This window comes from Epargyreus clarus, unplaced genomic scaffold, assembly GCF_041222505.1.
Source record: "Epargyreus clarus isolate Ecla_fem2 unplaced genomic scaffold, WU_Ecla_fem_2.2 ptg000034l, whole genome shotgun sequence".
NCBI lineage: Eukaryota > Metazoa > Arthropoda > Insecta > Lepidoptera > Hesperiidae > Epargyreus > Epargyreus clarus.
In genome coordinates, this window is record NW_027332239.1 from 14,271,640 (window position 1) to 14,285,916 (window position 14,277).

Below are 14,277 nucleotides of genomic sequence, written 5' to 3' on the forward strand. Positions count from 1 at the left end.
TTTAGTGCTCTGCTGGCAAATGCTGTGCTAGTTTCACGGACACGTACGCGGTAATCAAAAACCTAGTTTCAGCAGTTTATTAATAATGATTTAGAAATTACATTTAAATCCTAATCCTATCAGTAACCCTAAAATGATCAAAACATTCATATGGCAAGTATCCAAACACGCGTTTAACGGGTTGACTTAAAACTTTATAATTTGACATTGACATTGACATTGGTTTTTGAGTTGTTCAATGACTTCAATATTCAATTTTCCTTTACTTGGAATATTCTGCTATAAACAGGAATATAAGTGTCCAGTACCCGGAAAAACATATGCATTTGCGTCTGAACTACAATCCTAGTTATATTTAAACATAATGATTTTGTTGGACCTTTTCGACACGGTAAGTCAAAGAAAACTTATTTCATTTTTTTTAATTAACAATTAAATTGATTTACTTAATATCTTGATATTTTATAGGCGAGCTGGTGGACTGTAGTAATAACGTTGCAAATTGTTATCGGAACGTATTATTTATGGGTGAAAAAGTTTAAGAAATCGGATAAACTTACGCAAACAAAGTTTATTGAATGGAAGCCGCTACCGCTGGTGGAGTGCGACGTGACGGTGGATGAGCCTCCCGTGATGGGCAAGATTGACGATAAAGTCCTCAACGTGGGTGCTACCAGCTTCCTTTGCATGGATAAGGAGAAATCTATTGAGGAAAGTGCGATCAAGTCGCTCAATAAGTATGGAGTGGGTTCCTGTGGGCCCCGAGGGTTTTATGGTACCATCGATGTGCACTTGGAGCTAGAGGAGAGGTTGGCCAAGTTTCTGGAGGTGGAGGAGACCTGTGTGTACTCTTATGGATTCTCAACAATTGCGAGTGCTATACCTGCTTATGCTAAGAAGGGGGACATCATTTTTTCGTAAGTATTTTTAGCCTGACCTACAAATTGTTTTAACAAAGCAATCTCTACATATACACAAGATTTTTGCCCTGTCTATTAATTTCAGTTATTAATAAACTGCTGTGATATGGTAAGAGAAGGGTGTGGTTAGAGAGACACAGCTTTATCTGTGTCGGGCGTTCCCCTGAGTCTTCCGGGATAGCAATGCATTTGTTAGTTACAGTCCATAAACAGCAGTAGCGCCTTACTATCAAATGGACTGCAAGCTCATTTGCTTCCATAAAAATATGGCTAGCAATTGAGAACCATGAAAATACAATTAAATTTTTTCTGATGTTGTCTTTCGGCAGAATAAATTTAATTCATTATTTATTATATAGCAGTGCAATTATTTATTAATGCATTATAATGTATGTCAGCTTATACTTTGAATATTATCAGTTTTTGTAAGTTTATCCTTTAACATAATGATGTAAATTATGTATATTATAATTTTGTAATTCTTTACAATGAGTGTCTACTAAGTTATTACTATGTGCTTGTTTTTCAGCACAATATTTCCTTCCTGTTTTTAAGATTGCCTTGTTATTTAATTAAATTCATGTCACTTATTGCAATAACATGCTAAATTGTTATACAAAAAGTGTAATATTGAAAATGATACCAAATTGTACATAACATACAATATTCTTGAAAACTACAAATCACCTTTTTCCATATATCAATAAAAAAATTAGCAGATTAAGACCTGTTAAGTAACTCTATACAAATATAAAAAATCTTCCCCATATTATGATATTTTCAGAGTGTGTTGTAAAGAAAATTTTGAATACTATAACCAGTCTTATGATGATGTTTTGTCGAAATCAATACCAGCCAATATAATCTGTAAATCAGGCATGAAATATAACAAAATATATTAGTTAACCAAAACATTGCATATTTTATTATCTTCTATGAAGAAATACATTTAATTGAATTGATTTTAAGTGACATGTACACAATTAGGCCTACATATAGCAGACCTCTGAAAACAAGACTTTTTTTTATGAAATTTAAGTAGGAGATGTTACGAAAGACGTGTGTCAGTGGTGCCTGTAGAATCGAACCATATAAGGTTTTGTGGTAACTACCGCTTAAGGATATCCAGACCAATTGCACCTAGAACACAGTTTCTATCAGTTTATTACACATGTGTTACTCCTGAGAACTAAGATGGTCACCTCAACACCTAAATAGTTATAAACATATATGTTTCTTCCACAGTGATGAAAAAGTCTGGTTCGCGATACAAAAGGGCTTCGACGCGGCCCGCAGCACGGTCCGCTACTTCAAACACAACGACATGGACGACCTCGAGAGGCAGCTCCAAGCCGCCGCCAACAAGAAGGAGCTGAACCCCAAGAGGCGAGCGTTCCTCGTCGCTGAGGCTATATACTTTAACACTGGTGAAATGTGCCCATTGAAGCGACTCGTGGAGCTCGCTAGGCGCTTCAAATTGAGGATTATTCTGGATGAAAGCTTGACTATTGGGGTATGTATTATGTTGATGGATGATTATATTTATAGTTCAAGTCGTGGTTCTTTTAGGGTGTTGGGAAAAATTATGAGCGATTTTTTACAAAACTGACAAAAAATCCACATCATCAAGTTTGCAAGGTTTTTTATATATAATATAAGGAGTAGCAGATGAGTATGCAGTCCCTCTGATGGTAACCGGCTACTGCTCATGGACATCTCTAATCAACCCCAGTTAAGATTAGATTTTTCCTTGAAGTCGGCCGCGGATGTGCCTCCATTTTTGAAGACTAAGTTAAAATACCTCGGAAAATATTACACTTATCACAGCCTTCAACAGAACACCTCACCGCTTAATGCAGCTGTTATTAGGCAGAAATAGGTCTAACTACAGACGGTTTTTCAAATAGGCTATACAAGTATATCGATCGATTAATACAGGATGTGGTTTTTTTTTCAAAATGAACTTGTTCGATTCCCTTCGAGGGAAATACATTTTTAAAAAATCTAATGTTGCAGTTTTAGTATTTATCAAAATTGCCCTCGTAACTCCTTTCAATCTTTTTCGCTAATTCTTATAGTTTAAAATTTGGACCTGAAGGCACATTTGAAAAATTTACCCTGTATATTAAATAATGGATATGGAAGACAATATACACAAGTACATTGCTTTATAAGTACATTGACTCGGCTACGTATTTTAACGAAACAATTCCATTACTGAATTAACACCCACCTTCAGTTATTGTTTGACCCACTTTAGCGATATGTGAAATTCCATACAATAAACATCGCTAAGTAGGCGCTCTTACTACAATGAGAATTTTATTGTTTACAGAGTTCTGACTTTCAAATAATTTTGATATGAAAACTAATTGCATTTTAAGCGCACATGCACTTTATAGCAAGTAGATGCAATTTATTAATTAATTGCTTAAATGCGTTTCAAACTCGCATGTCAAACTTTCATTTATTTCTTATTTTTAGTATTTGCTATTATAACCATAAAGGTAATCGTATTGTGAAAATAGATAAAGTGAAAAAGGATGAAAAAGCAGCTTTCTGGCAATCCCCATATTTTGAAAATTTACTGTTATTTTGTATTTACTGATATTTCGACCACAATTATACTCTTTTAATCTATGACAGTGGAGGTTTAGTAATAGGGTTCCGTTTTGACCTTTTGGGTACGGAACCCAAAAAAGCTCATTGAATGATGGGCATACATAGTTTTTACAGCTATTGTATGTATTTCAGGTTCTAGGTAAACACGGTCGCGGCATCACAGAGCACCTGAAGATCCCGCGAGACGAGATCGATCTGATCGTGGGCTCGCTGGAGCACTCCTTCGGGACCATCGGCGGCTTTTGTGCGGGTACACACTTCATAGTGGAGCACCAGCGGCTTTCTGGATTAGGTGGGTAGCTTTAGAAGGTCCCCCAAACAAAAAGGTCGCTGGAGCCAAACCGTCACTGAAATACATATTTGTCGCCGAATAAATCATTAATTTTGTAAAATCAAATCAACTTTAGACTGGGGGCCTCATTCAACATTTCCGCCCCGGGCCTCCGACGACCTTAGTCCACCCCTGGTGGGTAGATCAGCATTTTTTTTTATAATATAGGAGTAGCAGACGAGCATACAGTCCACCTGATGGTAAGTGGCTACTGCCGCCCATGGACATCTGTAATCAACCCCTAATAGGATTAAATATTCCCACCTGAGGTCGGCCACAGATGCGCCGCTACCCCTAAGGTCAAAGCTGGAACGCCTCGGAAAAGTCTGTCTCCCTTACCACACCCTTCAAACGGGAACACAGCAGCGCCGAACACTGCTGTTATTAGGCAGAAATAGGTGTGGCGGTATTGCCGCCGGAGTCAAACCACAAAGGGTTCTACCACCTTCAAATGCATATAGCATGCAATGCATATAGCATGTGTTATGATTCTGGGCAGGCAAATTTCTGTTCCATAACTGGGCTAGGATCTCTGTTCATAGTGAGAGGATAGTCCACCTTGCTAAGTGCAGATTGGTAGAGTTCACGCCCCTTTGAGATTTTCTTTTATCTGACTCCAGAGGGTGATGTTTCTATGTACTTTTGACTTCCAGAGGGTGTGTATGTATGTACGACAACTCGTATATTTTATTTGCAATATGAATGTCTTATTCTTTGGCACGCCATTTATTTTGTTTTCAAAATGTTATGATTTAATTTTATTCGACGCATAAAAAATTCTGCCGTGCCGCCCCGGCAGTTACCGCAAACTCTAATAAAGGATTAATTTTTCAATTCAATTGGGTACACAATGAAACTAAGTTAAATATTCTGCAACAAGTCTTATATTAAGTAGTCTTATATTAATATTAAGTAGCTCGTGCCTTCCTCAACTACAAGATCTATATTATTTGTGTAAATAACCATTGACGTAATAGGTTGTACGTACTTATTGTGTGGTTTCCTACATGATTTAATTTACCCATAATGGTAAACAGAGTTCAATAAACAGGTTATTTCTTGGTATTTACCTCCTAGGACATTTTACATGTAATAGGGTTATATAATCATAATACCTTTTGAAATTACACCGTATTATAGTTTGAGGATCCTAGGCTTCACTCACATATAAAAAGGTCGAAATTATGGCCGAACTTAAGGAAAACAGTAGCATAATAACAATTTTGTATATTGTGAAACCTTAAAAGATACCTCCTTATATTATTCAGACTTTAAAGATTTGAAATAACGACGTAATTTTACTACAAAATGGTAATATCGCGACAGAAGCATAGCTTAATGAGTATTTACTAAATAGAAAATAGAATAGAAAAATGTTCAAATACAACTTGAGCCTACGGGCGCAAGTAGTAATTTCAAGGTGTCAACAACGTGCCCAATATGAGTCGGTTGTATTTTTTGTTACAATTTTTTTGACTCTTTTTAGTGATTACATACTAACGTTTTTATTATTATAATATACAATAAATAAAAAATACTTAATGAAAAACTTACAAACGCACTAGTCGTCCCTACAATTTTTGAAAGTTCCCCTCGATTTCTCTGGTTTGCCATCATCAGATCTTGATTTACTTATAATGCAGCCACCTTGCACATATCTTCTTTCAAACCAAAAAAATATCTGTTCATAAACGACGGAGTTGTCCCCGAAAATACATAAGAATACATATATACGAATATATACGGTCGAATTGAAAAACATCCCTTTTTGAAGTCGGTTAATGACTATCTAATCATAATAAAAGTCCTACCCGACATAACTAATAATCATTAACACGTTTTTCCAGGTTATTGCTTCAGTGCGTCCCTGCCGCCCATGCTGACGCAAGCGGCTATCTCCGCTCTGGACATTATGGAAGCCAAGCCCGTCATCATGGCGGAGCTGGAGGAGTGCTCCAGGAAACTACACAGGTGAGTTTTAACTTGAATTTTACACAGCTTTTGAATATATGCAATATATTTTTTTTATAATAATGGAGTAGCAGACAAGCATGCAGTCCACCTGATGGTAAGTGGCTACTGCCCACCATGGACATCTGTAATCGACTCCAGATAGGACTAGATATTCCTACCTGAAGTCAGCCACAGATGCGCTGCTACCCCTGAGGACTAAGCTGGAACGCCTCGGAAAAGTATGTCTCCCTTAACCCTTACCACATACATCAAAACGGAACACAGCAGCGCTCAACACTTTTCATTATAACAAAACACAATCGTTATAATTTCTGTCTGTCATTCTACTGACTTTCATGAAAACTTTACATTATTTACTCTTAAACGCAAGCTACCACAGGGCACTACCACGCGTGGTTCCAAGGGAGGGGTCACAGGGGTTATGAATCCAAAAAAAGTTTTTTCGTAGAGAAACCCTGCATAGATTCCTCTCCATCGCAGGGGTAGCGGAGAGGAAATAGCGGAATTTAAAATAAATACTACAGTATACATTTATAACGCGTTAGAAAAATTTGGTCCAATTTAGCCTGAGTAAATCGAATCCGAGTCTCCAAAACGCTCATGAGTCATAACATAGGTATGAGTGTTGACAAGTGTAATCCATATATGTAAAGTCTGATAAGTTATTGAAGTGCCAATCCACATGTTATCATTTAGCAAACTTCTCATATTGCAATTTTGTCGATAATGACCTAAAAACCTAATCAGTAATGTACCTACTTACTGCAGTAAAATATTATCGATTTCAGTACCTGATAAGGCTATTTTTATACAGAAACGTAGTGGTAAAACTTAATTTTGGAATATATTAGATTGTGTATAAATAGAAAGGTGTGCACAATTGTGGTTTGACCTGGGAGGTACTACTGGTATAGTCCGCGCCAAACTGCTAGTCCGCTCTGAATATAAAAATGAATCGCGTCGCCATAGCAAATTGTATGACTACACCTGCTCGCAACAACTTCATAGTGGACTAGCAGTTTGGCGCGGACTCAACTTCCGGATAGCCCCTCGACCTTATCTTTAGACTTAAATTACATACAACAAAATATCCTAACGTATTATATACTAAAACCGGTTTAGTAAAATATACTCAAATAACTAAAATCTCATCAAAGTTGGATCAGAAGTTTTTAACAAAAACGCGGACATACAAATAAACACACATACATACATAACGGTCGAATACAGAACCACATTTTTTGAAATCGGTTAATAATATAAATTTCTTATAATTTTCAGAGCACTGTCCACACTGAAGCACTACACGTTCAGCGGAAACGAGCTCTCCCCCATCAAGCATGTGTACCTTAAGGATGACCTGACAGAGCGACTCCAGCACTCCTACCTTCGAGATGTAGCCAGCTACTGCATGGATAAGGGCGTGGCCTTTGCCGTAGCCGCCTACCTTCGAGACGCGGAGGTCAACTGCCCTCAGCCCTCAATCAGACTGGCCTCCAGCAGGAAACTCAATGACGAGAACATAGCCCTTATCTGTAAGCTCCTAGACGAAGCCTACTGCGAGGTCGGCCCTAAACCCTACCTGATACCTACTAAAGCGTAACCAAATTATTTTATATTACATTTAGACAATATCTGCTTCGCCTAGATTTTTAAAGTGTTCTTAATAACTAGGAATTATAATAAAAATAAAACTCAACTACTTAATACCATAGGGCCACTCCCACAATTTAGCCGAATCCAACGACAACTTATATGTTATCCGTCAAGCCGTTTGGGCTGTAAGACGTGCCAAAGAATGGGACATCCATATAAACATACATAATTCCATACTCACGAAAGACATTACGCTCCGTAGTCGAGTAGAATCCGCGTCAAACTTGTAGTCCGCTCTGAATATAGTAACGATTCGCATCGCAAGAGCAAATTGTAGATATTAGCGGGACGAAGACAGCGCGGGACCCCCAGACACCCATCCGTAGTGTGCCCTTTCTGTTGCTACGGAGTATTTGTTTGTAGTGGTGGTCGACCTCATTGGCTCTCTGACTATACCTGCGCGCAACAACTTCAGAGCGGACTAGAAGTTTGGCGCGGACTATAATAACGTTCAATTAATGATACATTAATTTAAATGAAATTCCTCATACTACCCCGTTATTACATACATTCCACAGAGTATATTAAATATTTAAGGTCACAAAATAAAAATAAAATATTTCTCAATATTTTTAATGATAAGGTGCTATTTGTATTATGTTGACACTGAACAGTATTTATTGCAATATTTATTTAAGTACACAATAATATATTTGTTTATTAAAGAAGTTATACTTTTTTAGTGCAAGAAGTGAAACTGTTACAACGCAAAAGTATTACAGAATGATACTATAAAATTATACACACACATAACGTGACGTATCTCATCGTATTATATATCAATGATTTTTTCTGCGAATTTGCAATGTATAGTAACTAACTTAATAGTGTAATTTTTTTATCAGTCGGTTATGTAAAAGAAAATACACTTTTTCTCAAATGCCCAAAAGAAGTATAACTTCGATAAATTAGTAGTTTATTTTAATTCACATTAACATTTCACTTTTGTTTTTCTCACTTATACGACCAGTATCCATAGATATATAAAATTAAATTGAAGTGTCTGTCTGTAATTTCAAAAAGAGTGCCATTTTATGTTCCAAATACTCCAAATGCCAAAAATTAAATACAATTTTCTTAATATTTGTTATATGAGCTAATTTTGGAAATAGCGGACTTTATTTAAACAACATTTTCACTTATATGACAATAACATGGCATATTTTATCCAATAACAATTATTCCGAGTCCATACGCTTGCCAAACCTCAACAAGCCGTTACAAATACAAATGTGTGTATCACAAACATGTGCATGGTAAGTGTTTGACATGGTTTGTGTAGGTTTGCAAGCGCTTGTAGCTGGTACAATGGAGTATCAATTTTTAGTACAATTCAAAGGCAATTTGCCGCAAACTCTTAACGCGTCCACACATTTGTAAAGGTTAGTAGTTTGCGGTAAGTGCCAATCGTGTGGATAATGCATAAAGCTATAAAACATCATACGAGTCAAAGCTTGTCAAACCAGTGGCATTTATTATTTCTTTCCAAACACAGTTATGTATCATAAATAATTCTTGGTCAGAAAAGTTTGAGATCCCCTGTTCCCTTGCTAATAACACAAATAATGAAATTACACAAATATCATGGGTTTTTGACCATACAAGGTTGGGAACCACTGGTATAAAATACTATCATGACATTTCTTAACTTCTTCTAAATGTAGTGCACATATTTTATTGTGTAAAATTGTTTATAATTAGGATATGCACAGTTTTCGTTTTGTTATTTAAGTAATATAATAAATTTATGGTTTTTTTATACCCGTGTTTTATTTAATAATTGTTCTATTATATTTTCATTTAAATACTTGATCTTATATTATTAGTGTAGTCTTATTAAAGAAAGATAATTAAAAAAATGTTTAGTGGCTACTTTCCATGAACATATATAATCAATCCCAGATAAGATTAGAGTTGTAGCTGAAATTGAGGACTAAATTGGAACGCCTCGGACAAGTAGTTCTAAGTATGTATCCTGTACTAAACCTTCAAACCGGAACACAGCAACCATTGACGGAATAATGGCGTTAGGAGCCTCTGGTCCTCTCCAGATATCTACAAGTTCTTTTGTAGCCTTTCGTAAAAGTTTGGAACATTAGATCAACTTCTAAAACTGGGGGGTCTCATTCAACTTCCTATCCGGGCTTCCGACGAGCTTAGTCCACCGCCTGTTATAAGCAGCAATAGGTATCTAATCAGTGATAAGCTCATCAGCCATTCGACAGTAGCCCACGTTCCTAGCGAACTCGGCATCACTGGCTTGATGGAGTGGTTTCCGTATCTCCATGAGGCGTCTGTCCGTCTCCAGCGCTTGGTTCTTGTGTTGCAGGTCTTTGGTCACCCGCTGGTGATGATTCCACATGCCGTGGTATGTGGTGCTGATGGGAAATATAATTGTATTTGTTTATTTATGTTCACTTTGAAACAATTAGTATCTCTCATATAATGACATCTACACATTATTAACAATTAGCCTCTCAGCTCACTGTGGTTTTAAAGGAAGACCCACTTGCATAAAACTGATAATTTACACATGGAAGTTAACTGGAACGTCTGTCTGTGGTTTACAATTTAAACAGTCGTTCCAATTTAAAACTTTAAAATTGCTGACTCTGCGTAAATAGTTGTCAGTGGGTTGTATAAAAATATTTGTTACAGCAAAGTAGCTTTATAGCGTCAATATTTGAAAATTGTAGCTTAGAATCTACAATCTGCCAAATATGCTGCAAAATTACTACATTAGGAAATTAATTATTTTTTATTATTAGCTCAATTATAAACGTTCTGAATGATATTTCGATTTTGAGAAACTTAAGTTCTGCAAACGCATCAGACTTAGACAAATGATAAATTGTACTTGAGATAAACTCTCATTTTAGAATGCGGTCAGTGGTCCATTTACTTACAGAGCGTCCTCAAGTTTCTTCTCCAGCATGTTCGTGCTCAAGTGCACACGCTCGAACTCCTCGATTAAGCCTCTCATTGGCTTATCCTGGAAGAGATTAAGGTAGTTTTTTTAATACTTAAGCCCTTTGTAGGCACGCTTATTTTTGGATTAGCAGTATAAGTTGCGGTTTGAAGGGTACCGTAAGGTGTGCACCTTGAAAAGCAGGTTTGAAGCCCTGTCTGCGGACTAATGGGGGGCGGAAGGGCGGTCCGCCAGTGACTGTGTGCACAGGGCATTACAACTTATTTTCGTTTTCTATTTATCGAATTCAGATCGGACTACAGATGCTACTAGTTAGAATTTCGATATCATTTATCTAAAAAAAAACAGCCTTAATTTATTTCGTATAAGTAGTAGTAGTATATTAGATTTCCATGTAGTCAAATATTTACTCAATGATTTGAAAGTTCCTTCTTCAAGCCTTCAAAAAAGAACAAAATAAATTCCGCGAGTAATATCGCCAAAACTATAATATGGGAATGTTTTACCTGAACTCTCTCCATGACGGGGCGCCTGGTCCTGGTCTCCAGCCTGGTCTCCACCAGCTTTGTCGGGTTGATCTTGTCAGCCACGGCCGCTCTTAGCGATCCTATCTCCCTGTCCAATTTCGCTAGATTCGTTTCCAGCTAGAAATATAAGACAAACCATAATACTTACTAAGAGGAAAAGTGATAGAACCTTTTATGGTTCGATTTCTGAGGTACCACCACCAAATCTATTTCTTCCTAATATCAGCAGGGTAGTCAAATCCGAATAAAGCAGGGTAGTGCTGCTTTATTCGGATTTGACAGAAAAACATAAGAACGTTGAAGACGTTCCAACTTAGTCTCCAGGCGTAGCACGCATCTGTGGCTGACTTCAGGTGCAACTCTCATCTAATCAGGGGTTAATTACAAATGGCCATGGGCCGTAGTAGCTACCCTCGGGTGGGCTCCACACTCATTTCATCATCAACCCATTACTGTCCCAGTGCTGGAAGGTCTCCTCTATGAACGAAAAGGATTTGGTCCACAGATTTGGTATAAGCAGACTTCACGTATAGTCCGCGCCAAACTGCTAGTCCGCTCTGAAGTTGTTGCGAGCAGGTGTAGTGATACAATTTGCTATGGCGACGCGATTTTTTTCTATATTCAGAGCGGACTAGCAGTTTTACGCGGACTATACCTTTTTTAAGATCCCTCGAGTATCCAAGTTTCTTTACCATGTTCCTTCGCCGCAAATTCGTTTGTTACTTTTGTATTATTATAATGATTTTCAAGCCCACCTTATGCTTCTGCCACTCCATCTCGTTCCTCGCCCGTTGTATATCATACACCCGTCGTCTCATCACCATCTCGACCTGCTGGCTCTGTGCGTACATTTGGTTAGTGGCCTGTTCCCGGCTCTTGAACATCGTCTCACGTAAGTCTTTCGACTCTTTCATCAGCTGCTCGGCGATTTTGATCGTGTTCTCGATGCAGTGGACGTAGCTTTCTTCTGTCATAGATCTGCAAGGGTAGCCTAATTCCATATGCTGGTTTAATGATTAGTAACACTAGGCTCTGAAGCAGTATCTCTAATCATCATTCAAATGGCAGGCACGTATTTGGCGAACGCTGATGATTACTATTAGCGAACCCGTGGTCCCGATAAAGAGCGTACAGAGGAACACCGTGGGGTTTTAGCCGGTAGAAGTCCGGTTAATGCAGAATTATAATCCGTTCCCCACGTAAAAAGGCACGAATTTGGTAGTCCCATATGTATAAGTATTAGAAGTTAAGACAAAGGGAAACATCATGTGGAAAGCTAGAATCACAAACCTGTATTTTTAGATATAGGTCTGTAGCTAGAATCCTCAGTTTTCTCACAATAATGTACTGAAAAGTCTGTTTGAAGTAAGTATAACAAGCAATAATCCGTGGGCAAAATCCCAAACAAGGTTTGGTGTTTATATATGCTAAGACTAGAACTAGACTAGACTTATCCTGTCTAACTGGGTGACAATCTGTTTGCGAATAAAAAACCCATTCCGTGAATAAATATGACCAGTAGGTATGTACATATCATTCAAAAAATATTAAGTAGAACCAACTTACTCTTGAGGCACTCTAGTAGGATCCACCTTATAGGAGATATCGGAAGATTCTCTATCAATCTCCTTAACATGATACTCCAGCACGAGAGCGTCATCCTTGTTCTGTATCTCGCGCTCCAGGCGGCAGAACACGTTCTCCAGCTCCTTGATCTTCTGCCAGCCCATGTGGCACACGTCGGTCAGGACTCGCTTGCTGTTCTCTATTATGTGCAACTCCTGGACCGATTTATTGATAGATCAAGTCATTGTACATGGGTAACAAAGTAGCATGTAGTTCACCTGATACGGACATCTGTAATCAACTCACGTTAGAATTAGATATTCCTAGCTGAGATTGGCAACAGATGCGCCGCTACCCCTGTAGACTAAGCCTCACGAACGCCTCAGAAAAGTATGTCTCCCTTACCAAACCCTTCAAACCAGAACACAGCAGCGCTTAACATTACTGTTATGAGGCAGAAATAGGTGCGTCAGAAATAAAAGATTTCCCAAAGATGGTCAGAACGGTAGATACTCTGAGAGAGGACCTGTGCCCATTGCTAGAAATAGGTCCCTTCTCAGGGTGAGAGAGACCGTATATCAAAGTGATATCACGATGGTATAACCAACCCTCTTCAACTCTTCTCCCAGCTGATCCCTGGTGAGTTCAGGGGGTACCCTCTGGTCTCTATTCGAGAGGCACTGCGACACCACCATGAGGGGCACTTGCAGAGACTCCAAAAGCAGTTCCGTGGCATTTTTCTCTTCACGTAAAGCCCGAGTCTCGTCACGAACGCATTCTCGAGTGTACCGCTGCTTCTCCCTCCAGGATTGGACTTCGAATATCCTGGAAAAAAAGACATCTTTACAAATTTACACATGGTGAAATCTAAATCATTTTTTTTAATATACCTTATTAAATACTAATTTGGCTGCATAGTTTTTTTAATTGTATTTTTTTTTAAACAATACCATACTTAATAGTTTTCAATTGTTTCGTTCAACAAAACTATTGTAAAGTCAATCATTGAAAACGGCTGACTCTATTTGGATGATTTTTTTAGAGTTAAATAAATATTTTCTTACGAAGAAAATTATTTTCCGAAGTATTCCAGCTAAGTCCTCAGGTACTCCTGAGTCAAGCAAATCTGTGGCCGATCTCAAGCAGGAATAAAAGCTTATGTGGGGTTGATACAGATGTCTATGGGTAGCCACTTACCATCAGATGGACTGCATGCTGTATCTTACTGCTATATTATAAAAAACAAAATAGTATTTTCTTTACCTGTCCCGCATCAGCTGATTATTAACATACGTGTCCCAGCGCGTGGTGACCCCGGTCTCGTTCCTGAGCTGATTGGCTCGTTGCCGCAGCTCGTAGCCGTCCTGCCTGCGCAGCCGGGCCTCGTTCTGCAGCCGCTGGATGTTCCTGGTCCAGTCCAGCACACTCACCCGAGGGTGAAGCTTCTCGAATACCGGGATTGAGCTATCCATTTTTGTGTCTACCACCAGTAAGTCAACAAAAGTATAAAGGTAGAATGATTCTTCAAATTAAGAATGAGTATATGAATGATGCGTTATGTTCTTTAATTCAGTTTCAATTATAACTAAAATGGAGTGATTTTAATTATGTTTTACTCTTTAGGTACAGCCTAAAAAGTTTTAAAGTTTATAATTTCTATGCGTTTTTAGGTGACTGCAATATAACAAAACTGCCTTCTTATTATTTCACTTTATGTCTCTTTCGTTTCTGTTGTTACGTCTTACAAAGTAA

The 14,277-nt window shown here is 38.0% G+C and overlaps 2 protein-coding genes across 2 annotated transcripts; one reads left to right on the forward strand and one right to left on the reverse strand.

The window, feature by feature from the left end:
- The first annotated feature begins 207 nt into the window (after positions 1-207).
- On the forward strand, positions 208-9,260 carry Spt-I (serine palmitoyltransferase subunit I). The gene is made up of 6 exons (XM_073091285.1): positions 208-391; positions 469-917; positions 2,166-2,433; positions 3,675-3,834; positions 5,721-5,844; positions 7,129-9,260. The coding sequence occupies exons 1-6, from the start codon at positions 365-367 to the stop codon at positions 7,448-7,450; spliced, it is 1,350 nt and encodes a 449-aa protein (XP_072947386.1). The 5' UTR covers positions 208-364; the 3' UTR covers positions 7,451-9,260.
- Positions 9,261-9,400: 140 nt separating this feature from the next.
- LOC140756288 (tektin-B1-like) lies at positions 9,401-14,171 on the reverse strand. Its single transcript, XM_073091772.1, has 7 exons — positions 13,789-14,171; positions 13,134-13,350; positions 12,526-12,740; positions 11,715-11,937; positions 10,939-11,076; positions 10,410-10,495; positions 9,401-9,881 (listed from the first exon to the last, which is right to left on the reverse strand). Exons 1-7 carry the CDS (start codon positions 13,995-13,997, stop codon positions 9,695-9,697), a joined length of 1,275 nt encoding a protein of 424 aa, XP_072947873.1. The 5' UTR covers positions 13,998-14,171; the 3' UTR covers positions 9,401-9,694.
- Positions 14,172-14,277: the final 106 nt, after the last annotated feature.

What these genes read in the sequence shown, in the direction of transcription:
- Spt-I (XM_073091285.1), top strand. Translation starts at nt 365, where the DNA reads ATGATTTTGTTGGACCTTTTCGACACG. An exon ending in TGTTGGACCTTTTCGACACG is followed by an intron (nt 392 to 468) that starts GTAAGTCAAAGA and finishes GATATTTTATAG; the next exon opens with GCGAGCTGGTGGACTGTAGT. An exon ending in CCAGCGGCTTTCTGGATTAG is followed by an intron (nt 3,835 to 5,720) that starts GTGGGTAGCTTT and finishes ACGTTTTTCCAG; the next exon opens with GTTATTGCTTCAGTGCGTCC.
- LOC140756288 (XM_073091772.1), bottom strand. Translation starts at nt 13,997, where the DNA reads ATGGATAGCTCAATCCCGGTATTCGAGAAGCTTCACCCTCGGGTGAGT. An exon ending in TGGGAGAAGAGTTGAAGAGG is followed by an intron (nt 12,741 to 13,133) that starts GTTGGTTATACC and finishes AAATCGGTCCAG; the next exon opens with GAGTTGCACATAATAGAGAA. An exon ending in CCGTCATGGAGAGAGTTCAG is followed by an intron (nt 10,496 to 10,938) that starts GTAAAACATTCC and finishes AATCTCTTCCAG; the next exon opens with GATAAGCCAATGAGAGGCTT.